Source organism: Lithobates pipiens, unplaced genomic scaffold, assembly GCF_037356315.1.
Source record: "Lithobates pipiens isolate NorthernLeopardFrog02 unplaced genomic scaffold, aLitPip1_a1.2 Scaffold_8, whole genome shotgun sequence".
Taxonomy (NCBI): Eukaryota; Metazoa; Chordata; class Amphibia; order Anura; family Ranidae; genus Lithobates; species Lithobates pipiens.
The window spans coordinates 290,032,643-290,057,023 of NW_027507903.1; the positions used below are offsets into that span (position 1 = coordinate 290,032,643).

General features: G+C 43.7%; 1 protein-coding gene across 2 annotated transcripts in view; it reads left to right on the plus strand.

The window, feature by feature from the left end:
- CDHR2 (cadherin related family member 2) overlaps positions 1–24,381 on the plus strand; it is a 225,239-nt gene that overhangs the window by 158,362 nt on the left and 42,496 nt on the right. For both annotated transcript variants that reach the window (XM_077472404.1, XM_077472405.1), the window contains exons 24-25: positions 1,433–1,521; positions 12,154–12,234. In XM_077472404.1, the coding sequence (XP_077328530.1) occupies positions 1,433–1,521; positions 12,154–12,234 (170 nt within the window). The remainder of the gene's footprint in view (positions 1–1,432; positions 1,522–12,153; positions 12,235–24,381) is intronic.

Genomic DNA, 24,381 nt, shown 5'->3' on the forward strand with positions numbered 1-24,381 from the left:
ACACAGGCGTTAACTCACCGCACAGAACAGATCTCAGACTCCCCAGTCTATACACACAAAACTGGTTCCAGGATGGAGCATCTCCCTATGCATGCTGGGGTTTTTTGTAGAGGTCTTAATGAGCCCACTTACTACAGCTGGGCTCATTAACTCTTCCCCTCTAATTGTAAAAGTCTGCATAAAGCCTGAATCTAGGACACACATATTTCCCATCCTGAATACAACCAGGTGATTTTACCTGCGTGCTGCCACAGTGGGTATAGAGAAGAATCACTCCAATTTAAAAAAAAAACACATTTTGTTGCTTTGCAGCCTGAAATGAAGACAGACATTGTTTTCGTTTTGAATAAATAAAGTGACCTTTTGCAGTTTCTCCAGTGTCACTCTGTGTATGACCTTGTGGTTAAATGGTATAAATCAATAAATTTGTGAACCAAAGCAAATAAAATGTTGAAGTTCTTGCTAGTTGAACTTCCACCAAAAAGTGTGCCTTCACCAAACATCTCAGTGCTCACAGAACTCTCAGGTAGTTTGTTATTGACCAGATCAGATCACCAGTTGAAATTATAGGGGGAACAAAAACACCATATTTGAAGTGGTGGTAAAGGCAACAGCTTTTTTAACCTTATTTCATTCTCTGCATTAAGGTAAAAAAAACGTGCAATACCGGTGCCTCCCAGCCTCCCCCCTCCCCCCCGCCCTTTATACCTTCCTGCTGCTGCCTAAAAGCCATTTAGGAGCTTCTAAATGCCAGGACCTGGGCATTCTGGTCATGTGACCTATGTGATTGGCTGTGATAGCAGTCACATGATTTGAAAGCTCCCGATCGCAAGTATGCTTTGGGAGCTTTCCGGTCTTTTGTCGGTAACCGTGCTGGGAGCGTTCGGGGCGTGAGCTCTAAGCACAGGGAAGGGTCCACATATATGAAGCCTCCCGGCAGTAAAGCCAACTAGTCTAGAGCCTGCATATATGTGTACATCCAGTGGGAAGAGGTTAAATACTTACTGGAGTCCTGTATCAATCCAGTGCTGTGCCAGGCTTCAGTTCTTCTCTCTTTCTCTCTTCTCTCGATGGTCTCACAGGCTTTGCTGAGGCAGCAGAAGATGCTGTCAGTCAAATCATGGTAGGGGGCAGGCCGCACTGTTTGTGTCTATGGACAAGGTTTCTATGGTGTGAGACTGCAGGTGCGCAGAGCAGGTAAGTATAACATGTTTGTTATTTAAATAAAAACAAGCAATTAAAATTTACAAGTAATGTCGTAAACTGCAATAAATGACATTTTTGTTTAATAAAGGTTTCATTTATTTGTATTGTATACCAGAGAAAAAAACTGTAAATATAACATTTTCTCTTTTTTTTTCATTGCTTACAATCTATACATTAGTAATCCTAATGTAATGTATTCTTATTGTTCTTCTTTCTTTGCCTGCAGATATTTACAATAGATGAATCTTATCGATCTATATTGCGCTTCTCAAAGTCAGTGGATGAAGTGACACAAAAAATTGATTCGATCATGGAGTAAGGAGTATTTTTTTTCTTAAAAATGATTTTATTACATGTACAAAGGTTTTTTCATTTTGTATAATATATTTAGAAGCACACATATTAAAAAATGAAATACAGTATTCTACTATATACAGTACAAATTCTACTCCCTGTTTATTTACTTTATCGTACATCATAGGACACAGAACCTTAAGATTTACTTAGTGGGTTATAGCTACCTTCAGGTCTTGACACTGGCACACCCAATACAGGAAATTGATTCCCCTATATAACCCCTCCTCCTTCCAGGAGTACCTCAGGTTTTTTGCCAGTGTCTAAAGGTGTTGGCACGAGTGAAGATGTGCTCTGCAGAGCTCCAGGTGGGATCCATGCTGGATTTAAAAAGCCTCCACAACCGGATCCATCTCGCCACTGCGGCTCCAGGATGGTACACGGGCCTCGCATCGAAGAATAAGGTTTTGCCTGTAACACTCCTCTTTGAGGGATGGACCCTAGGAACCAGGACTCTTTTTGGTCTTGCTACATTACCTAAAGCTGTTGTGAGGGGTACTATACATGGTCCAAAGGAGTGGAACCCCTATTAAAAGGGCCCCAGTCTTTGAAGGTTTAACCATGCTGCCGGCCGTGATGGGTGAAGTTTGGATCTGTTTGTTTGCAGTGATGAAAAGGTAAGAGGAAAGCATAGGAACGGCAAAGTCCACTATGACTTTTCTATCAATTATATTGTAAAATGCCTTAAACACTCCTCTATAGTGTATAGACCCTGTTTAAATCTGTGCTAATACAGCCTGTGTCTCAGCAGCTGGGGGGGGGGGGGGGGGTCTCCTCTCCCCTAAATGGGGAAACTAAAGCATAAATCTGAAAAGCCGATAAAAAGCCTGTGTAAATCCCCTTCCCCCGCCTCCCCTCTGAGGTGACTCTTGCTAAAGCACAGGAAAGGGCGTGGTGCATAGACTATCAGGCTCATACCTGAAAAAGCTTAAAGCTGATACTCTGGAAAACAGACAGTGTCTATCAGAGCAGCTGAAGCAAGGCTGCCACAGGACACAGACGCGCTGGTGCATGTGAGGAGTTTTCACAGGTGTTTTCAGTACAGGAAAAAATGTATTGTTTGGCATTAGATTGCTCTATGCTACCACTGTTTTTCCTACTATTGTTCAAATAAATAGAACAGTTCTTAGAGTACCTTTGCTTTTTGTGCTTTGCACTATGGCTTCAAGGCTTACTACTAAGGCACCAAAACCACCCCTAGGCGCTAGGAACTCCAGACATGCTTCCACATTGTCATCCTCTCCGGAGATACCTGAAATGGCAAGCCAGGATGAGTCATTGGAATCAATTGGTGGTGCAACTGATTCTCACACTTCAGTCCCTGATGCATCTTCCTCTGCCCTGCAGGGCTTAGAAGGAAGATTAGCGACTTTAATTACATCCTCCATTAACCACTTTCAGACCGGACCATTTTGCTGGTCAATGACCAGAGGTCTTTTTACAATTTGGCACTGCGCTGTTTTAACTGGTAATTGCGCGGTCATGCAATGTTGTACCCAAACAAAATTTGCGTCCTTTTTTTCCCACAAATAGAGCTTTCTTTTAAAGGTATTTGACTGACTCTGCGATTTTTATTTTTTGCGATATAAACGTAAAAAGACCGCAAATTTTGAAAAAAAATGATATTTTCTACTTTTTGTTATTAGAAAAATCCAATAAACTCAATTTTAGTCATACATTTAGGCCAAAATGTATTCAGCCACATGTCTTTGGTAAAAAAAAATCCAATAACTGTATATTTATTGGTTTGCGCAAAAGTTGTCACATCTACAAACTAAGGTACGTTTTCTGGAATTTACGCAGCTTTTAGTTTATGACTGCCTATCTCATTTCTTGAGGTGCTAAAATGGCAGGACAGTACAAACCCCCCCCCAAATGACCCCATTTTGGAAAGTAGACACCCTAAGGAAATTGATAAGAGGCATGTTGAGCCCATTGAATATTTTATTTTTTTGCCTCAAGCGATTGAATAATGACAAAAAAAATATATATATATTTTTTTTTACACAAAGTTGTCACTAAATGATATATTGCTCACACATGCCATGGTTATATGTGGAATTGTACCCCAAAATACATTCTGCTGCTTCTCCTGAGTACGGGGATACCACATGTGGTCGACTTTTTGGAAGCCTAGCCGCGTACGGGGCCCCGAAAACCAAGCACCGCCTTCAGGCTTTCTAAGGGCGTAAATTTTTGACTTCACTCCTCACTACCTATTACAGTTTTGAAGGCCATAAAATGCCAAGATGGCACAAAACCCCCACAAATGACCCCATTTTAGAAAGTAGACACCCCAAGCTATTTGCTGAGAGGCATGTTGAGTCCATGGAATATTTTATATTTTGCCAGAAGTTGCGGGAAAATTACAAACTTTTTTTTTTTTTTCACAAAGTTGTCATAAATGATATATTGCTCACACATGCTATGGGCATATGTGAAATGACACCCCAAAATAAATTTTGCTGCTTCTCCTGAGTACGGGGATACCACGTGTGGGATTTTTTGGGAGCCTAGCCGTGTACGGGGCCCCGAAAGCCAAGAACCGCCTTCAGGCTTTCTAAGGGCGTAAATTTTTGACTTCACTCCTCACTACCTATTACAGTTTTGAAGGCCATAAAATGCCAAGATGGCACAAACCCCCACAAATGACCCCATTTTAGAAAGTAGACACCCCAAGCTATTTGCTGAGAGGCATGTTGAGTCCATGGAATATTTTATATTTTGCCAGAAGTTGCGGGAAAATTACAAACTTTTTTTTTTTTTTTTTTTCACAAAGTTGTCACTAAATGATATATTGCTCACACATGCTATGGGCATATGCGAAATGACACCCCAAAATAAATTTTGCTGCTTCTCCTGAGTACGGGGATACCACATGTGTGGGATTTTTTGGGAGCCTAGCTGCGTACGGGGCCCCGAAAGCCAAGAACCGCCTTCAGGCTTTCTAAGGGCGTAAATTTTTTACTTCACTCCTCACTACCTATTACAGTTTTGAAGGCCATAAAATGCCAAGATGGCACAAAACCCCCACAAATGACCCCATTTTAGAAAGTAGACACCCCAAGCTATTTGCTGAGAGGCATGTTGAGTCCATGGAATATTTTATATTTTGCCACAAGTTGCGGGAATATTACAAACTTTTTTTTTTTTTCACAAAGTTGTCACTAAATGATATATTGCTCACACATGCCATGGGCATATGTGAAATGACACCCCAAAATAAATTCTGCTGCTTCTCCTGAGTACGGGGATACCACATGTGTGGGATTTTTTGGGAGCCTAGCCGCGTACGGGGGCCCCGAAAACCAAGCACTGCCTTCAGGATTTCTAAGGGTGTAAATTTTTGATTTTACTCCTCACTACCTATCGCAGTTTTGAAGGCCATAAAATGCCAATGGCGATGGCACAAACCCCCCCCAAATGACCCCATTTTGGAAAGTAGACACCCCTAAATTTAGGGGTACACTAGTGAGACTCACAGGTAAAAAAGCACCTAGGCTGTCAGCGACTGTATCAAAACACTACAAAAAAAAATGTTAGCGATCGCAGGGATCAGGCCTGACTCTGCGAACGCTGCAGTTATGTGTGTTGTGTTTTGTAAGTGACAGTGATCGATCGATCGATACTGCACTTGGGTGGGCTGGGCTGGGCTTGGCGGAGGGGCTAAACGCAGGTGCTAGCAGGTATCTGGGCTGATCTCGCTAACAATGCGTTTTGGGAAACCTAAACTGCTGGCGATGCTAATATAGATCTGATCAGATACTATATTACTAAGGGAGGTGTATGCTTTGTGCGTGGGTGTTAGCGGTACTGGCACTAACCTGACGCTGCCTGGGGCGACGCAGACCTTATCTGACCCTCAAACTTATATCACCCGCCGGGTGATCAGGGGGTTAAACCTTTATTAGGTAATAAATGGTGGGTGCCCTGAAACTATAAAAAAATAACTAACCAACCAGCGTCACCTGTAACAGTTATATGGTGATCACTGGTGAAAGGGTTAACTAGGGGGCAATCAGGGGGCTTTATGCGGTAATATATGGGGGTCCCTGGCGCTATAAAAAGGTGCGGCGAACCTAAATACCTACCTGCCTAACTAGCGTCACCTGTGACACTAATACAGCGATCAGAAAAACGATCGCTTATTAGGCTGGGTTCACACTGGAGCGATGCGGGAACGCCACGAATCTGCGGCGGGTTCCCGCATCACACTGCCCTATGCGAACTGCTGGGAGTGTCAGTGAAATGTTAATGACACCCCCAGATCAGTTCGCATATCGCAGTGCGATCTGCAAACTCGGACAGGAATTGGATCGCATGGTGTGAACACCCATGCGATCCGATTCTGCTGCGGACCAAAAAAAGGGTCCAGTGCGAGTTTGCGGCGGGTGCGGCGGGTGCGACGCGAATTCAGCCATACTATCTGTATGGCTGAACTCGAATCGCACAGAGATCGGATGTGATTTGCACTGCAGTGCGGTGCGAATCACATCCGTTCTCATAAACCGCTGCAATGTGAACCCAGCCTTAGTGACACTGGCGACGGGGGGTGATCACGGGGTTAAACCTTTATTGGGGGGGTTAGGGGGGTACCTTAGAACTAAAGGGGGCTAACCCTAACTGCCCTAACAGTTATTACAGTCACAAATGACACCAATGCAAAAAAAAAAAATGCAATTGGTGTCACTGTGACTGGGGGTGCAGGGGTGATTGGGGGGGTGATCGGGGGGTGAAGGGGGGGGTGAGAGTGTGCCTGGCATGTTCTACTGTGTAGTGTAGTGTTGGTGTAACTCACCGATCCTCTCTCCTCGGTGCCGGAACGAAAAATACCGACACGGAGGAGAGATTACATCACTTCCTCTGCCTGTGTTTACATTACAGGAGAGGAAGTGATGTCATGCTGCACTTCCATTCGTCAGGAGCGATCGCGAGGGGGTGGCCATGAATGAATGGCCGCCCCCTCATCCCGGATCGCTCCTGAACGGATTCCGGCCGCCGCTGGCACCGGGGGGGGCCCGATCGGGCCCCCCACCCGCGGGAAGGCAGGGACGTACATGTACACCCATATGCCTGCCCGTGCCATTCTGTCACGGCAACTGGTTAAAGGGGATTAGAAGCGTGCTAGATTCCTCTCTCCCACACCAAACCCCTTACCAGGGGAACAGTGGGGACAGGTTGAGGTATTACCCTCAAACGATCGGGAAAAACAAACTGATTACTCCTCTGCGGAGGAAACAACAGTTGAAGTTTTAGCTTCACAATCTGAGGTACAAATCCTTATGGACATGGTTCGCTCCACTTTCATGCTACCCCTAACAGAGTCAGCTGAAAGTCTGGTTTCTTCTTTGAGTTCCTTGAAACCTTCACAACCAGTACATGCTTTTCCAGTCCACACATTACTAGGGAAGCTTATTTATACCGAATGGAATCATTCAGACAAGCATTTACTCCCTCCACAGAGATTCTTATTTCTCTATCCTATGGAGGAAAAATTCACCAAAAAATGGAAAGTTCCAGCAGTAGAAGCTGAGATTTCCAGTGTGGATAAAAGTTTAACTTGTCCAGTGGACAATGCACAAATGCTGAAGGATCCAACAGATAAAAAGTTGGAATTCCTGTTAAAATCATCTTTTTCTTTAGCAGGTACTGTTGCTCAACCTGCAATTGCAGCTATAGGCATCTGTCAGTCCTTAAAAGACCAGTTCACAGAGGCCCTTAACGAGCTCCGTGCACAACAGGCCAATGAGTTTACCAAAAGCATTATGTATTGCCATAGATGCTATAAAGGATTCTATTCACCAGGCGTCTCGCCTTGCACTTGTGCTAGTACACATGTGTAGGACCCTTTGGCTAAAGGGTTGGTCTGCCGAAGCACTCCACAAAAACCTACTGTCTAGTTTCCTATTTCATGGGGAGTGACTATTTGGTGATGATTTGGATAAATACATCCAGACAATTTCCAATGGAAAAATTATTCTTTTGCCAGTCAAAAGAAAGTATAAACGTCCTTCATTTAAACAGACTTTCTCTCCTGCGCCAAGCTCATCCGCCTCTAGACAGTGGTGATGGCTTCCACCGTCAGATTTCAGAGGAAATTCGAAGGGTCATGTCCAGGCTCAAAGGAAGACCTGGAGCTGCAAGACTACAAAACAGAATACTAAGACCTCTTTAAGAGGCGTCTCCCCTCACCAAGGTGGGGGGAAGACTTCTGCATTTCGCAGAAGTCTGGCAGATGGAAACTCAGGACGGATGGGCTCTCTCCACAGTGACTCTAGGATACAAACTAGAGTTTCGGGAGTTTCCACCATCTAAATTTCTGAGATCAAACATTCCCAAGGATTCAGGGAAAAGACAATACCTGTTTCAAGCATTAGACCGATTATTGACTCAAGGGATAATCGTACAGATCCCCACAGAAGAACAAGGTTTAGGTTTCTATTCAAACCTGTTTATGGTGCCAAAACCGAATGGGGATGTCAGGCCCATTCTGGATCTAAAAAATCGAAATCGGTTCCTAAAAATTCGCTCATTTCGAATGGAGTCGATCAGGTCAGTGGTCTCCATCCTACAAGGCGGAGAACTTCTGGCGTCCATCAACATCAGGGACGCATCTGCATGTCCCTATATTTCCCGCTCACCAAAGGATTCAAAGTGGAACAAAGGCACTTTCAGTTTGCGGCCTTACCCTTTAGGCTAGCCACAGCACTATGGGTATTCATAAAAATACTGGCCCCACCTCTAGCCAGGTTGAGGGCACAGGGCATAACAGTGTTGGCATACCTAGACGATCTATTGTTAATAGACCAGTCAGTGACTCTCTTAAAGCAAAGCGTACGCATTACAACCAGTTACCTGGAAAGTCTCGTTTGGATCCTCAACCTAGAGAAGTCTTCCTTAAAACCAGTAAGAAGGCTGGATTACTTAGGCCTGATCATAGATACAGCCCAGAAAAGGGTGTTCTTGCTCCAGCAAAGATCAGCTCCATACATGAGTTTGTACGGATAGTCAGGTCAAAAGCAAATCCTTCAATTCGCCTTTGCATGAGGTTGTTAAGAAAGATGGTAGCTTTATTCAAAGCAATTCTCTATGCCCAGTTCCATTCAAGACTGTTGCAAAACAGAATCCTCTCTGCTTGGAACAAGATAATTCGAGCTTTGGACTTGCTAATGCGGCTGTCCCCAAGAGTGTCTCAAAGCCTCAGTTGGTGGTTACGAAGCCAGAATTTGCTGAAGGGAAAATCCTTCAGACCATTAATCTGTAAAGTAGTAACCACAGATGCCAGCCTCTCAGGCTGGGGAGAGGTACTAGAGGAGACGACTGTCCAGGGACAGTGGTCAAAACTCGAAAGAGCCCTGCCCATCAACATCCTAGAGATTGGGGCAGTGTATCTGGCTCTGAAAACCTGGACCTTCAGGTTAAAGAATTGTCCAATCCGAATTCAATCTCACAATGCCACGACTGTGACCTATATCAATCACCAAGGGGGCACCAAGAGTCTCTCAGCTCAGAAAGAGGTGAACCATATCCTAACTTGGGCAGAAAGGCATGTCACATCCCTATCTGCAGTTTTCGTTCCAGGAGTAGAAAATTGGCAGACGGACTAACTAAGTCACCAGCAGTTATTCCCAGGGGAATGGTCTCTTCACCCCAAAGTGTTTCGGGCTGTTTGCCAAAGATGGGGGACTCCGGACAAAGATCTTCTAGCATCCAGATTAAACATGAAGTTAGCCAAATTTGTGTCCAGAACAAGGGATCCACTCACATATGAAACAGATGCACTGGTAACTCCGTGGGATCAGTTTACACTGATCTACGATTTTCCCCCGATTCAGTTGCTGTCTTGACTTCTTTGCAGGATCAAGCTGGAAAGAAAGTCAGTAATGCTGGTAGCACCAGCATGGCCCAGAAGGTCATGGTACGCAGAGATTGTAAAGATGGCAGTGGAGGGTCCTTGGCCTCTCCCACTAAGGCTAGACCTGCTATCTCAGGGGCCGATATTCCATCCTACTTTACGAACGCTAAATTTAATGGCTTGGCTTTTGAAATCCACATTCTGAAGAAGCGTGGGCCTTCCAGGTCTTTTATCTCAACTTTAATCAATGCAAGGAAACCAGTGAGATATAGGCAGAATCCTTGCTTTTCTACAATTGAGATGAAGTTGGCCCTAAGTACTATTAAGGGCCAAGTCTCAGCCTTATCGGATTTATTTCAAAGACCACTTGCTACGCATTCTTTAGTCCGGGGTTTTATGCAAGGGGTGATGTGGATTAATCCGCCAGTTTAATCACCTTTAACCGCTTGGGACTTGAATTTATTTTTGTCAGTGTTACAAAAAACAGCATTTGAACCATTACAGCATGTTCCCTTAGTCCTTCTGACTAGGAAGCTGATATTTTTGGTTGCTATATCCTCAGCAAGGAGGGTTTCAGAATTGGCTGTACTTTCTTGTAAAGAGACATATTTGATTATTCATGAGGACAGAGTGGTGTTACGCCCTCGTCCAGGCTTTTTGCCAAAGGTAATTTCAGGCTTTCATCTGAATGAAGATATTGTCTTACCATCATTTTTCCCAAAACCATGTTCCAGGGAAGAAAAGTCACTACATTGTCTTGATGTAGCGAGAGCAGTGAAAATCTAATTAAAACTGCTCAGATTTGTAAGATTGATGTCTTAGTTATTCTGTCAGAGGGTCCTAAAAAATGACAGGCAGTGTCGAAATCCACTGTTGCTAAGTGGATTCCGTAAGTTATAATTCAAACTTATGATTTAAGGGGTAAGATTCCCCCTATTCAAGTTAAGGCGCACTCTACCATAGCGGTTAGTGCTTCTTGGGCAGTGCGTCAGCAGGCCTCGTTTGCTCAGATCTGCAAGGCCGCAACTTTATAAAATTTTGTGAATGTATGGACGGAATATCAAGTGGATGTAAGAAGGAATGAGGATATCACCTTTGGGCGCAGTGTGCTGCAGGCAGCAGTATAAGTCGTCAAGGTCTGGGGGTGCCCTACGGGTTGTGTCTCCCTCCCCTCAAGTAGCATTGCTATGGGACTTTCCACTAAATAAGTAAATACTTAAGGCTTTGTGTCCTATGATGTACCATAAAGAAAATAGGATTTTTATAACAGCTTACCTGTAAATTCCTTTTTTTGGAGTACATCATAGGACACAGAGGTCTCGCCCCTTTTCTTTTATGGGGTTTAAGTATATTGCTAATATTGCTTGGCTACAAAAACTGAGGTACTCTTGAAAGGAGGAGGTGTTATATAGGGGAGTCAACTTCCTGTATTGGGTGTGCCAGTGTCAACACCTGAAGGTAGCTATAACCCACTAAGTAAATACTTAAGGCTCTGTGTTCTATGATGTACTCCAAGAAAAGGATTTTACAGGTAAGCTGTTATAAAAATCCTATTTTTTGAAAAGTGGTAAAGACAATAAATTAAAACCATGTTACATTAGAAGATTATTAAACTGACATTTTTAGCTTTGTATAGATGGAGGAATCATTTTGCATTGTTGTCAAGTTTCTACTGTTGTTTGCGCCACCCCCCTTATCTATGCGTCCGGCCCCATGCAGGATCCCGGATGCATGAATTCCAATTGGGGGGGGGGGGTTTTGAAGTATGTGATTAGAGCCAGAAACTCTAATAGGCTTCAAAAGGGGATGGGCTCGCGGCGCACAGCACTGCAAACCAAACACACCCAGTTGTGTGACAATAGCAAATGAATATTTGCTATTTTCACACTGATTCTCCCTCCTGGCCAATCAGGAAGCGGGTCTGAGACCCATTTCCCTCTGAGGAGGAGGGAGAAGACGGAAGCCGCCATGATGCCCGCTGAGGAGAGCAGAGGAAGTGGGAAGCAGGGGAAGTGGGTGCACTGTTTGCCGCCCTCACCAATAAAAATTACCACCTGCCGCCACTGGTTGTTTGTGTCTTAAATGTTGACATTTCCTTTCCTAGAGAAATCCAGCTACCCCCCAAAACAGAAGGGGACTCAGGAGGTTCCTCCTGAGTCCCCTTCTGTTTTGGGGGGTAGCTGGATTTCTCTAGGAAAGGAAATGTCAACATTTAGGACACAAACAACCAGTGGCGGCTGGTGGTAATTTTTATTGGTGAGGGCGGCAAACAGTGCACCCACTTCCCCTGCTTCCCACTTCCTCTGCTCTCCTCAGCGGGCATCTCTGCTATTCTATGTAGGTGTTTTATTGCGGTTAGTGCCTTTGTCCATGTGGGGAGGGAACAGAAATTAAGGGAAAATCTCTTCAACACAAACAGCTATTAAACCCTTTAAGAAGAATGAAGAATTAGAACAGTAGGGTGAGAGAAATATGCTCATTACTTTCCTCCAATCAGGCTCTGCTGTATGCACATCTGCAAACAAGGAACATGGCAACAGAAGGAGAAAGAAGGGAAAACACTTAATTCGTTAATCTCCCAATTCTTGTCCAATCACAGCCTGTTTGTCAGAAGTTCAGTTTTTATGCAGATTTTGTGACACAAGCATAGTGGTGATATTTCTTAGTAAGCATTAACAGTACAGCTGATCATGGAGTTGCATTTTGATACTATGCTTGGTAATGTTTTTGTTTAACAGGCAAATTTCAAAGGCAACTGCAGCATCAGTGTTTGTCTCTGGGATTGAACCTGACGAAGGCACAAGCAGAATGTATTCTCGGTAAGTTTAAGGAATTTAACTCTAAAGCATTTGTTTGTTTGCAGTAATAAGCTACTAATCAGGTATATATTTTTTTTTTACCTAACTTAACAATACATGATCTTAATTTCCCCACAATGCCTATAGCTATAGAAGGGAGTAAAGACTTGTTTTAAAGTGCTTTAATTGCTTACTTAAAATATGTACAGTGTAACCTTGGATTACAAGCATAATTCATTCCAGAAGAATGTCTGTAATCCAAAGCACTTGTATATAAAAGCGAGTTTCCCCATAGAAGTCAATGGAAACTCAGATAATTAGTTCCACAGTGACTTCTATGGTATGCAGTACCGCATGTGACCAGAGGTGGAGTGTGCCGGAGACACTCAGAAACACTCAAAATCGCTTGGAGCCGCTCAGATACACTTGGAAATACTTGGAGAGGCTTGGAAACACACGGAAATGGAGTGTTTCCCAAGTGGCTTTGAGGGCATCTGAGCGGCGCCCCCAGCACCTCTGGCCAAATGTGGTACTGCACACTGCAGAGGCTTCAATCCTGCTTATTTTGCGAGACAACGCTTGCAAACCGAGTTAGGATTTAAAAAAAATAATAGCTTGTATGGCGAAACGCTTGTTAACTGCGTTACTCGCAAACCGAGGTATTATTGTACTTCAGTGTGTGCTTAGTCCAGGTGCAGGTCCAGTAGTATAGATGTACTTTTAGACCCCTTTCACACTGGGGCGTTTTTCAGGCGTTTTTCATGCGCTTTAGCGTCTAAAAATACGCCTGAAAGAAGCCGCAACTGCAATCCCAATGTAAAAGCCCGAGTGCTTTCACACCGAGATCCCTTTCATACTGGGGCGTTTTTCAGGCGCTTCAGCGTTAAAAAATACGCCTGAAAGAAGCTGCAACTGCAATCCCAATGTAAACGCCCGAGTGCTTTCACACCAAGGCGCTGCGCTGGCAGGGCGTCAAAAAAAGTCCTGCAAGCAGCTTCTTTGCAGCGCTTTTGGAGCGGTGAATAAAGCGCCCCTTCCCATTGAAATCAATGGGAAGCGCCTGTAAAACGCCTGAAAAACGCCTGAAAAACGCTATTGGCAGCAGCGTTTTGTGGGCGCTTTTAACCCTTTATTTGGCCACTAGCAGGGGTTAAAAGCGCCCCAATAACGCTCGAAAAACGCTGGTAAAGCGCTGCTAGTTTAAGCGGCGCTTTATGAGCGTTTTTCGGGCGCTGACATTGTGAAAGGGTTCTTAAAGCACTTGGGCTTTCACATTGGGACTGCAGATGAGGCTTCTTTCAAGCGCTTTACAGGCGCTTTTTTTAACGCTAAAGCGCCTGAAAAACGCCTGAAAAACGCCCCAGTGTGAAAGGGGTCTTAGAGATTAGGACCCTGCTCGTCAATGGGGCGCAATAGTGTAAGTTGCATTAGTGAAGACTGCAGTGATTCTCCACTAGATAGCTAATTGTAGAGAGTGAATTATTTGTTGTCTGCTTATTTCATTCAGTGGTAAATTTATTTAAAGGGCTGAGATTTCACTTTTGCTTGTAATATTTTGTTTCTTCGAGAGCTCCAGTTATTCACATATTTAACCGTTAACGAGTAGAAGTGTTATTTACTTATATATATATATATATATATATATATATATATATATATATATATATATATATGAAGTAGAACTTTATTTTCTGCAAGTTTGTAAAGAACAAACACTTGTACCATGTGTACCTGAATGAAATGTACTTTAAAATCTAATATGTTGAAAATTGCAAACTGAATAAAAGTATTATCTGAGAAACAGTTCCACTGTATTGCCATATGGTGGAAAGGGGCCTTGCCAAATAGGTAATTTTATATTCTCTAAACTTGTAGCTGCTGCTAAGTGGTGTTATGGTAATACCTTGAATGATAGTCCACCTTACTTGCTACCTTGCAATCTACTGTACTGTGGGCAAAAATCAAGATTATTTGTTACATTTTAAGCTTGTATTACCTTGTTGTAGTGTACTAGGACACACACTTGTTTTGCATCTTAGCACATGTGTACATGCATGCTGGTATAAAGCACAAATCCGGGGAGCAGAGGTGTGCAATTAATAAATAACTAAACTAAATCTGTAATTGAAAAAAGTCAAGAGAAAGATGAAACTAACCCACCCACTCCCATCTCACAAAAAATCCTATTGGCCAAGGAGGAAGCTCATCATAGTCATGGGCTAATTCGAATGCATGGAGTTGGGGACGTGGGCAAAATGGAGACAACCTACCAGAGTAAAGGTATATTTGGGGTGTGCAGATATCTCTAGGTACCAGCAGTTTTTTTTGTTGTTGTTGTTTTTTGTTTTTTTTAAAGCGACAGTCAATTTAAAGTGCATTTCCATCCAAAATGGAACTTCCACTTTAAGTGATGGTGACCCCCTGACATGCCACATTTGGCATGCCATTTTTTTGGGGGGAGGGAATACCCTCTTTTTAGAGGCATCCAGCTCCCACTTCCTCCCGGGGGCTCCCTGGCGCTGGAAGGAAGTTCACCTCTCCCCCCTCCCTCCCTGCAAACTTCTGGGACACGTCACAGGTCCCAGAAGATTGCCTGGCCATTCACAGCATGACTCACACATGCGCAGTGCGTGCCCGGCTGTGAAGCCACAGCTGGGCGCCCATAGTAAGAATGCCGGTGCCTTGGAGAAGAGGGGGAGAGGAGGGGGAGAGGAGTGAGGCTTTGTACGCCCGCATCACTGGACCGTGGGACAGGTGAGTGTCTGATTATTAAAAGTCAGCAGCTACACTTTTTGTAGCTGCTGACTTTTAATTTTTTTTTTTCGGCGGAACTCTGCTTTAAGGTAAAGCAAAACTGTTCTTTGCCAATGCATGGCCCCTACCCAGCAACACATACTCAACTTTCCTTTACCCTCCCACCAATTCATTTGACCGCCATAAGAAAATACCAAATGCATCCAGGCTGGTGTGCTTAGTGATTGATTCGGTGCTGTTAAATGCAGACAGGGAGGGAGTCCAAAGCACTGTGTAAGATCCAACTAGAGTGACTTGGAGTTTATACTGGGCTTCCTTTCCTCTCTCCAGGATGCTGAACAGAGCAGAATTTGAACAAAGGAAATGTGATTGTGCTGCCACAGCAGTCTGTTTATTTTTTATTTTTTTATATGTTCCCCTATTCCCGCTCCTGTTTACTGCTTGGTACAGCCTTTAGATAGACAGTCTCTACACTTCTTTGCTACTCAGTTGTTAGTTTCCGTTAATTGCAGAGACAGGGCTTAGGAAAGTAATTGTCTTCTTACACTTCAAAAGACTGCAATAACACCATCTGTATTGCACCTATCTAATGTGAAATTGCAAGGGACTCAACTTTTGTGTCTTGGAAGAGTTATACTGACTGTGGATGGTGCCTAGTCAGCAAGTGCACAGACTGGATCTTAGGAAGTATGTCATTGCATATATCAGCGATTTAAATAGAACAGTGAATGGGATTTATTTACTAAAGGCAAATAGGGTGTTCACTTTGCATGGGAGTTTTCACTTTGTAAGGGAATTTTTGTTGAAAGAAGCAACAGCAAGTAGCTTTCTATATTGTGAACTATATATGCATTATACCTATCTATACCAGCAGGTGGCACTGCAGTGTTATAGTGTGTATTCTCTGTGGTAATGTAATCACAGGATGTACCTTCTATATCTAAGCGGAGGGCTTATCGGAATATGGAAGCCCCCTTTAAGAAGGGGACCCACAGATCCCGACCCCCCACGTGAATGGGTATCGGGTACATTTTACCCCTATCCGTTTGCCAAAAAAGCAGTGAAATGTAAGTAGAACACAAGAGCTCTTTTTTGACAATTCCTTTATTAATAGCTCTGTCTTCTCTAGCCATCCCTTCCCGTTATCTTCTACTACCCCCGCCTCCTCCTCGAACTGTCTCTTCTCGCTGTCTTCTCCTTCCCACCGTCTATTCCCACTGTCTTCTCCTTTCCGCCATCTCTTCCTGCTGTCTTCTTCTTCCCGCCATCTTCTCCTTCCGACTGTCTCCTCCTTGAGCTGTTTTTTCCCGCTGTCTTCTCTTTCCCATCGTCTCTTCCCGCTGTCTTCTCCTTCCCTTCGTCTATTACCACTGTCATCTCCTTCCCGCCATCTTCTCCTTGAGCTGGAGACGGTGGCAAAGAGAAGACGACAGGAAAAGATGGCCAGAGAAGACAAAGCTATTAATAGAGGAATTGTCAAAAACCGGCTCTTGTTTTTATTACATTTCACTGCTTTTTTGGTGAATGGGTAGGGGTATGACTTAAAGGGCCTGGTATGGACCTAGGGGGGAACCCCACACTGTTTTTTTTCCATTTTTTTTTTTTTTTTTTTTTTACATTCTGTTTTCAGCAGGAAGCCCCAAAGTCATCAATTGCTAAGGTTGTGGCAGCCGGCTTCCTGGCCCCCTCCTTAGCAACCAGATATATACAGTGTTTTTTACAGTGCGTTTAAAGAGAGAAAAAAAACATAAAACGCAGGATGCATAAAAATGCTGGTTTAAAAACGTCAAATGCACTTAAAAATGTGCCTGAAACGCATTAAGTGCAGCCGCATAGATGTGAATCTAGACTCAATGAAATTTCTGACCTGCATCTGCATGAATTTATGCATTGTGTTGCTGGCACATGATTAGATAATTGCATTATTAAGCAGAAGTACACGTGTTACCAATACATTTCAATTGATTAGTGTATACTATACTCTTAGAGCTATAGGCATAAAATTGCTGTCTAAGTCACCTCTCCTCCCACCCCCTGCTGATAAGAAAATTGAAGCAATGGTAGCACACTTATGAAGACATTTCTATGCTGTCCCCTCCCGTAGGCATACAGTATTTCTAATGTCAGACTGACAGCTTTGACAACAGATGCAGTAGGACTGACATGTGGGAGTTTCTGAAACTCAGCTCATTATTTTTGCTTATAATGAAGTTTTGAATGTCCACATATGGTTGTTCGAATTTTCAATGTACATTGTCAACTGAAGTAAAAAATCCAGAAATCAACAGTGATCATGATAGAATATTGGGGATTAATCTTTCAAGGGTATTAATTGTTGGTTATGTGATAAGATGAGGCACTGAGAACTTGAGAGATGTAGAATTCAACTTTACTTGCATAGGGGAACAGCATTACAGGAGAGAGCAGAGAGAGAAAACAAAACATTCTTTCTGTGCAGAATGTTGAGACATACAGTATATACCGTATATACTCGAGTATAAGCCGAGATTTTCAGCCTCTTTTTTGAGGCTGAAAGTGCCCCCCTCGGCTTATACTCGAGTCATCGCTGTCTGCCTGCTCGATCAGCGTGTCGAGCAGACAGACAGCGGCCATTCTATAATTCAAAAGCCGCGCCTCCGGCTCCGCCTTCGCCTGTGATAGGCGGAACACTGAATTTCCCAGCAGCCTGTGTTCCGCCTATCACGGACATCGTCTCATCCTCGTACTACGGACGAGGATGAGACGATGTCCGTGATAGGCGGAACACAGGCTGCTGGGAAATTGTGTTCCGCCTATCACAGACAGGGAGGCGCGGCATTTGAACAGGGGAATGGGCGCCGACGAAGAGCGGTGATCCTGGGACGGGACCGGACGGAGGCTCGGCTCGGGACGGGACGGGACCGGACGGAGTCTCGGCTCGGGACGGGACCGGACGGAGTCTCGGGACGGGATGGTACCGGACGGAGGCTCGGGACGGGACGGGACCGGACGGAGGCTCGGGACGGGACGGGACCGGACGGAGGCTCGGGACCGGACGGAGGCTCGGGACACAGGTAGGCTGGACACACAAGGCCACACACACACACACACACACACACACACACACACACACACACACACACACACACACACACACGGATGGACACACACACACACAGGGATGGATGGATGGATGGACACACACACAGGGATGGATGGATGGATGGACACACACACACACAGGGATGGATGGATGGATGGACACACACACAGGGATGGATGGATGGATGGACACACACAGGGATGGATGGACACACACACACACAGGGATGGATGGATGGATGGACACACACACAGGGATGGATGGATGGATGGACACACACACACACAGGGATGGATGGACACACACACACACAGGGATGGATGGATGGATGGATGGACACACACACAGGGATGGACAGGCATATCTCACCCTCGGCTTATACACGAGTCAATAGGTTTCCCAGTTTTTTGGGGGTAAATTGGGGGCCTCGGCTTATACTCGGGTCGGCCTATACTCGAGTATATACGGTAAACACCCAGATGCCAGTATATCACTACAACGCCATCTATAGTTCAGAGTGCATTGTACATACTGCTGCACTTCCAGCACTCCTCCTCAAGAGCATGTGCTTTGATGTTGAGGTTCTTCTGAAGAAGACTATGAGGTTCCTTTAACAATGGCTTGGTGAGTTCATCTGCAGTCATCTTTTCTGATTCTGTTGGGCAATATTGAATGTCAATAACACCTTGCTCTTGAGTGTCCCTAATTAGATGATACTTCATGTTGATGTGCTTGGTCCTTGGAGTGATCTATTCTATTCTGATTGTGTCTTACTATTCTGATTTGTTTTACACATAACTGGTTGTCTTAAAAAATGGGAATGGGTTTGACATGTCTATGCCAATGTCCGTTAAAAGTTGGAAAATCCATCTTGATTCTTGACATCCATGTGCTGCTGCAATGCAATCAGCTACAATTGAAAGTGCAACAGTCATGCGATTTTGGCTAGATCAACTTATGGTTCCTTCCTCATATTGGAAGACATAACCCCTTGATTTGCAGTCTGTGCAGTCTCCAGCCCAATGAGCAGGGGTCAAGTCCTTGGGAAAAAAGTGTGGGAACTCACACCCAAGATCCAGTCCCCCACCAAAAAAAATAAAAAATAAGACGCTCATATGCACAAACGCTTCAAAAGTGGTATTTTTCATCCAATTTTCGTATTGTGTGTATGAAGCTTAAATATAGTAATTCTCTGAATAATCAGCATTCATTCAATTGTGCTTCCATGCAAAAGTGAACATCATGTTCTGATCTTTATTGGGGAATTTTATTTTGTATATAGAGTGTTTATGTGGAGAGTTTACACTTTTCATTGAACAGAGTTTGGATAACACAGGGTTAAACGGAAAGGTCATACATGAACTGCACATTATCTGGACAGAATGCTTGGGGAGATAGTGATGTGTTCCTGCTTAGGAGATGTATATTAGCTTGGGGGGGCTGCAAACTCTGCAGGGCTCCAACACACACTCACTGCTATTCCAACCCTTCACATATTTCCACATAAACTTCCCTTCTGGCATTAGACTTTGCCAGGTATTGTGCTCAGCTTACCACCCCAAACTGATGTTCCTCCCTCAGCTCACCACTCTCCCTGTATGTCCTATGAGCAGAATAGCTGTGCTCCTCCTCTGGGTTCTCTCATCATATGGTACTGAAGGGGGGATTCAGCGGGACACACAGAGCAAGTATGCAGGAGACTGGGGGGGGGGGGGGGGGATGAGGAGACAGAAAATCAGGAGGGGCCGGCGGGGAGGAGCGCATCACGAGAGGTCTGACTAAAACAATCTCTTAGCAGCAGGGACCTGATCTACCCATAAGCTGGCTGTGATTGACATGTAGATCGAAGCGGAAGCTATCATGGGGACCCCTACTGGCAATGCCTGAATGGTCAGTCCACCCCTGGTGTGCGGCACTTACTATTGCGAGCTGTGTTGGCGGCTGCTGGTGTAGCACCTGACATACTTCAAAGTCTTGCAGGACATGGCTGCTAACGGGAACTGAGTTCCTGTTGTGGAAAAAGTACAGGAACTCCATTTCCATGCGTTCCCGCAGGACTTTAGCCCTGCCAATGAGTATCCGTATACCCAATTTAGGATTTAAAACTGCTAGTAGCCATTGCTTCAGTCGAATTGTTCCCTTTAGGTACTGTATTAACCTTTTTAATGTTTTCCAGTCATGCTAACAGGGTGCTTTTCTATGTCTGGTCCTGTCACAGTGGCAATGTATAGCAGCTTTCCAATAGCTCTGTGGTATGTGTCATTGATGAATAGCACGTTTTCTGCTTAAAGTGGAACTTTAATCATAAAATTAAGTCCTGCTAGATGACTATAGGCTGGCCTCTTATGCAGGTATAGCTACTCTATGTAAAACATTAAAAATAAGTGCCTATACTGTATAAAATCCAGTAATACACTGTCTCATGCTGCTTTGCACATGCTCAGTTGCTCTCAATATTTAAGCATTTTTAGGCACTGCCAAGTTTGTAGAGGCCGATCTGCTGGCAGCCTTAAAGTGGAATTAAACCCTCTTAAACTTTACAGCTTCTGTTTGAGTTTGATCTGCAACTGCCATGGTCTGCACATGTGATCAGTTATGATAACAGCCATTTGACAGTTTGGCTGAGTACACAGGCAAATGTGACATTTAGCAATCCCGGCATTCCAGGAATGTGACTATTTTTTGAAACTGTTAAATTGATGGGTATAGGCTTAGCTCTGTGGTTTAATGCTGTTCAGGGGCTCTGGACTTCAGAAAAATGGCAGCCTCCAGCAAGAAGGAACAGGAGCGATGCTGGAGGCAATTTAGAGCACACACTCATTTTGATAGCATAATTATTAATGTGGAGTGTATGTTCTTAGCTAAAGAACATTATTTTTTATCAAGTTGTTATAAGTAAAATCCTGCTTGAAATGTTCTTTTGGTAGTCTAGATCTTGCATGTAGAATTATTCCAAGATTTTAACAATTTTCTGACTTCGGCTGAGAACATAACTTCCATCTTCTTCCATCTCTATTTGGATCCAAAAGATAGTGGCTGATGTTCCCTAGCTCTTTAATTTAAAAAGTTCTGTTTCAGCTAATTGTAATCCCCTTACAACAAAATAGGTTATAATGTCATCAATATAAATTAGGATGTATACCCACCTGTCTGAAAGAGGAACAGGGATCTGCTTTGCTTTTGGAGAATCCCTATCTCGTGAGTACTTAATTTACTTTCCCATTCAACATCTTTGCTTATGGCCATAGACACTCTTTTGTTTACACACAAGGTTGTATCCTTGCTCAAACCCCTGTGGTTGCTCCATGCAGAGATCTTCCTGTCAGGAGTAGGGATGAGCCCGATGTTTGAGTCGAACGTAAGTTTGACTCAAACACAGTGTATTCGCCGAACAGTGAACAATATGAGGTGTTTGCAGCAAATATTGTACCCGGGGGGGTGTCTATAGTATGCTTGTAAAGTGGTGCATTTTTCCCATGTTTAGAACAGTACCACAGCAAAATGACATTTCTAAAGGAAAAATTGTCATTTAAAACTGATTGCGACTGTAATGAATGAAATGAAAAACAATGCCTGTAATGAAAAGAAGAGCATGGGATCCCCCCAAGTACATTACCAGGCCCTTTGGGTCTGGTATGAATATTAAGGGGAACCCTGGACCAAAATGTTAAAAAATTGCATGGGCCACCCTCTAAAATCCATACCAGGCCCTCCGGGTCTGATATGGAAATTAAGGGGAACCCTGTGCCAAATTTAAAAAAAAATGGTGTAGGGGTCCCCCCAAATCCATTCCAAACCCTTATCCGAGCACGCAACCTGGCAGGCCACAGGAAAAGTGGGGGGGATGAGAGAGCGCCCCCCTCCTGAACTGTACCAGGCCACATTCCCTCAGTACCAGTAGGCCTACTTGCCTTATGGGAAAGGGTTATAGGTGTAGGTGAAGAACATGGGCAAGCTGTGGTGCCTGACCACCAACGTTATCTGTATAGGACAGCAGTTTTGACATCTAGGTGCTTCACTCTCTTATCCTTCCTTGTTGCAATGCTAAGGAGCGTTCTGATGGTGGAGTGTTTTACGACGGAATGTATATTTGTAATCTTCAAATTTTCACAAATATAACTTGACAACTAATCTGGCCTTATATTTGTGGATATTTCTTTCAGCATCTAGCTTGACTTTAAAAGTCCACTCGCTTTGTGTAGTTTTGCAGTTGGGTATTAGGTTCCAATCGCACACCTTCCTGGAAAAAAGGATCATTAGTAATGGGTGCTGCAGCGATTATCAGCTGGATACGGGAGATGCAAAGTTAATGTACATATTTGTCAGCACGCCAGGAATCTTCAGTTATCGAACAAAGATTTTTATTGCAGATAGATCACATCGCAAAGACAAGTTCAAAGTTTTGGGGGCCGCGCAGAACCCCTTGGTCAGGCATGTGACATGCGATGTAGTCAAGACTGCAGCACAGCTCTCTCAATGGACGGCATCCTGTCCATTAAGAGCACAGCATGCGCCAGTGGGATATTTACCACTTTAACTTATCTATTGATACAGCTACAGCTTCTCTTGATGGTTCACTGGGCAGATTCACTTCACAGCTTTCAGGGACCATTGTTTCTGATGATGGGTTCTCATTGAAATAAATACTGCAGCTTATTGTCACTTTGTCAGTCTTTGGGCAGAGAATTCTATATCCCTTACTTTGTTTGCTGTAACCCACCAGAATGCCCTCTCTGGCTGTGTTCTCCAACTTGGATCGCTTGAAATATAAGGATATTTTACATCTGAACTCTAAATGTGCCCTACACTAGGCTTTGATCCATGCTACATTTGGAAACGGGTGCTTTCAATGGCTTTTAATGGTAGGCTGTTCTGTAGGTATGTTGTAGTCATGACTGATTCTCCTCAGTACTTGTTAGGTAGGTTGGCATCAGACCGCATGCACCTGTCTATATGTGTAATAGTGCAATTTTTCCTTTCTGCTACACTGTTTTGTTCGGGAGTACATTTTTCACAAGGATACTTTTCTTGTCCCCTGATGGTGCAATGCAATTCAAACCCCTTGACCACTATCTTCTGCTGTAATACTTTTCCAATTTTCTAGGAAGATTTTGGGGTTGATTTACTAAAACTTGAGAGTACAAAATCTGGTGCAGCTGTACATGATAGCTAATCGGCTTCTACCTTCAGCTTGTTTAATTAACAACTTCAGCCCTGGAAGGATTTGCCCCCTTAATGACCAGAGCATAATTTGGCACTGCGCTGCTTTAACTGGTAATTGCATGGTTATGCAATGCTGTACCCATATTAAATTTGCGTCTTTTTTTCCTAAAAATAGAGCTTTCTTTGATGGTATTTGATCGCCTCTGCGATTTTTATTTTTTTGCAAAATAAATGGAAAAAGTCCAAAAATGTTGAAAAAAAATAATATTTTCTAATTTTTGTTATAAAAAAAAATCCAATAAACTCAATTTTAGTCATACATTTAGGCCAAAATGTATTCAGCCACATGTTTTTGGTAAAAAAAATGTCAATAAGCGTAAATGTATTGGTTTACGCAAAAGTTATAGCGTCTACAAACTAGGGTACATTTTCAGAAATTTACGCAGCTTTTAGTTTGACTGCCTATCTCATTTCTTGACAGGGCAGTAATCCCCCCCCCCCCCCATGTTGAACTCATTGAATATTTATTTAATTTTTTTGTCACAAGTGATTGAAAAATGCCAAAAAAAAGATAATTTACACAAAGTTGTCACTAAATGATATATTGCTCACACATGCCATAGTTATATGTGGATTTACACCCAAAAATACATTCTGCTGCTTCTTCTGAGTATGGGGATACCACATATGTGAGACTTTTTGGAAGCCTAGCTGTGTACAGGACCCCAAAATCCAATCACCGCTTTCAGCATTTCTATGACCGTAAAATGGTGATTTCACTCCTCACTACCTATCACAGTTTTGAAATCCATAAAATGCCAAGATAGCACCCCCCCTGGCTTATCCAGGATAAGCCCCCCGCCGCAGACCCTGGCAACCAATGGCCAGGGTTGTCGGGAAGAGGCCCTTGTCCTCATCAACATGGGGACAAGGCTCCCCTCCATGTTGAGGGCACGCGGCCTGGTACGGCTCAGGGGGGGGGGGGGGGCGCTCGCTCGTCAAAGACCTTTCTGACACTTTTTGTTTACATGAAAAAATATTTTTGGTTTGCTAGAAAATTACTTTGAACCCCCAAATTATATATTTTTTTAAAGCAAAGACCCTAAAATTAAATTGGTGGGTGTTGCATTTTTGTTTTCATACAGTATGTGCGCAGCAATTTTTCAAAA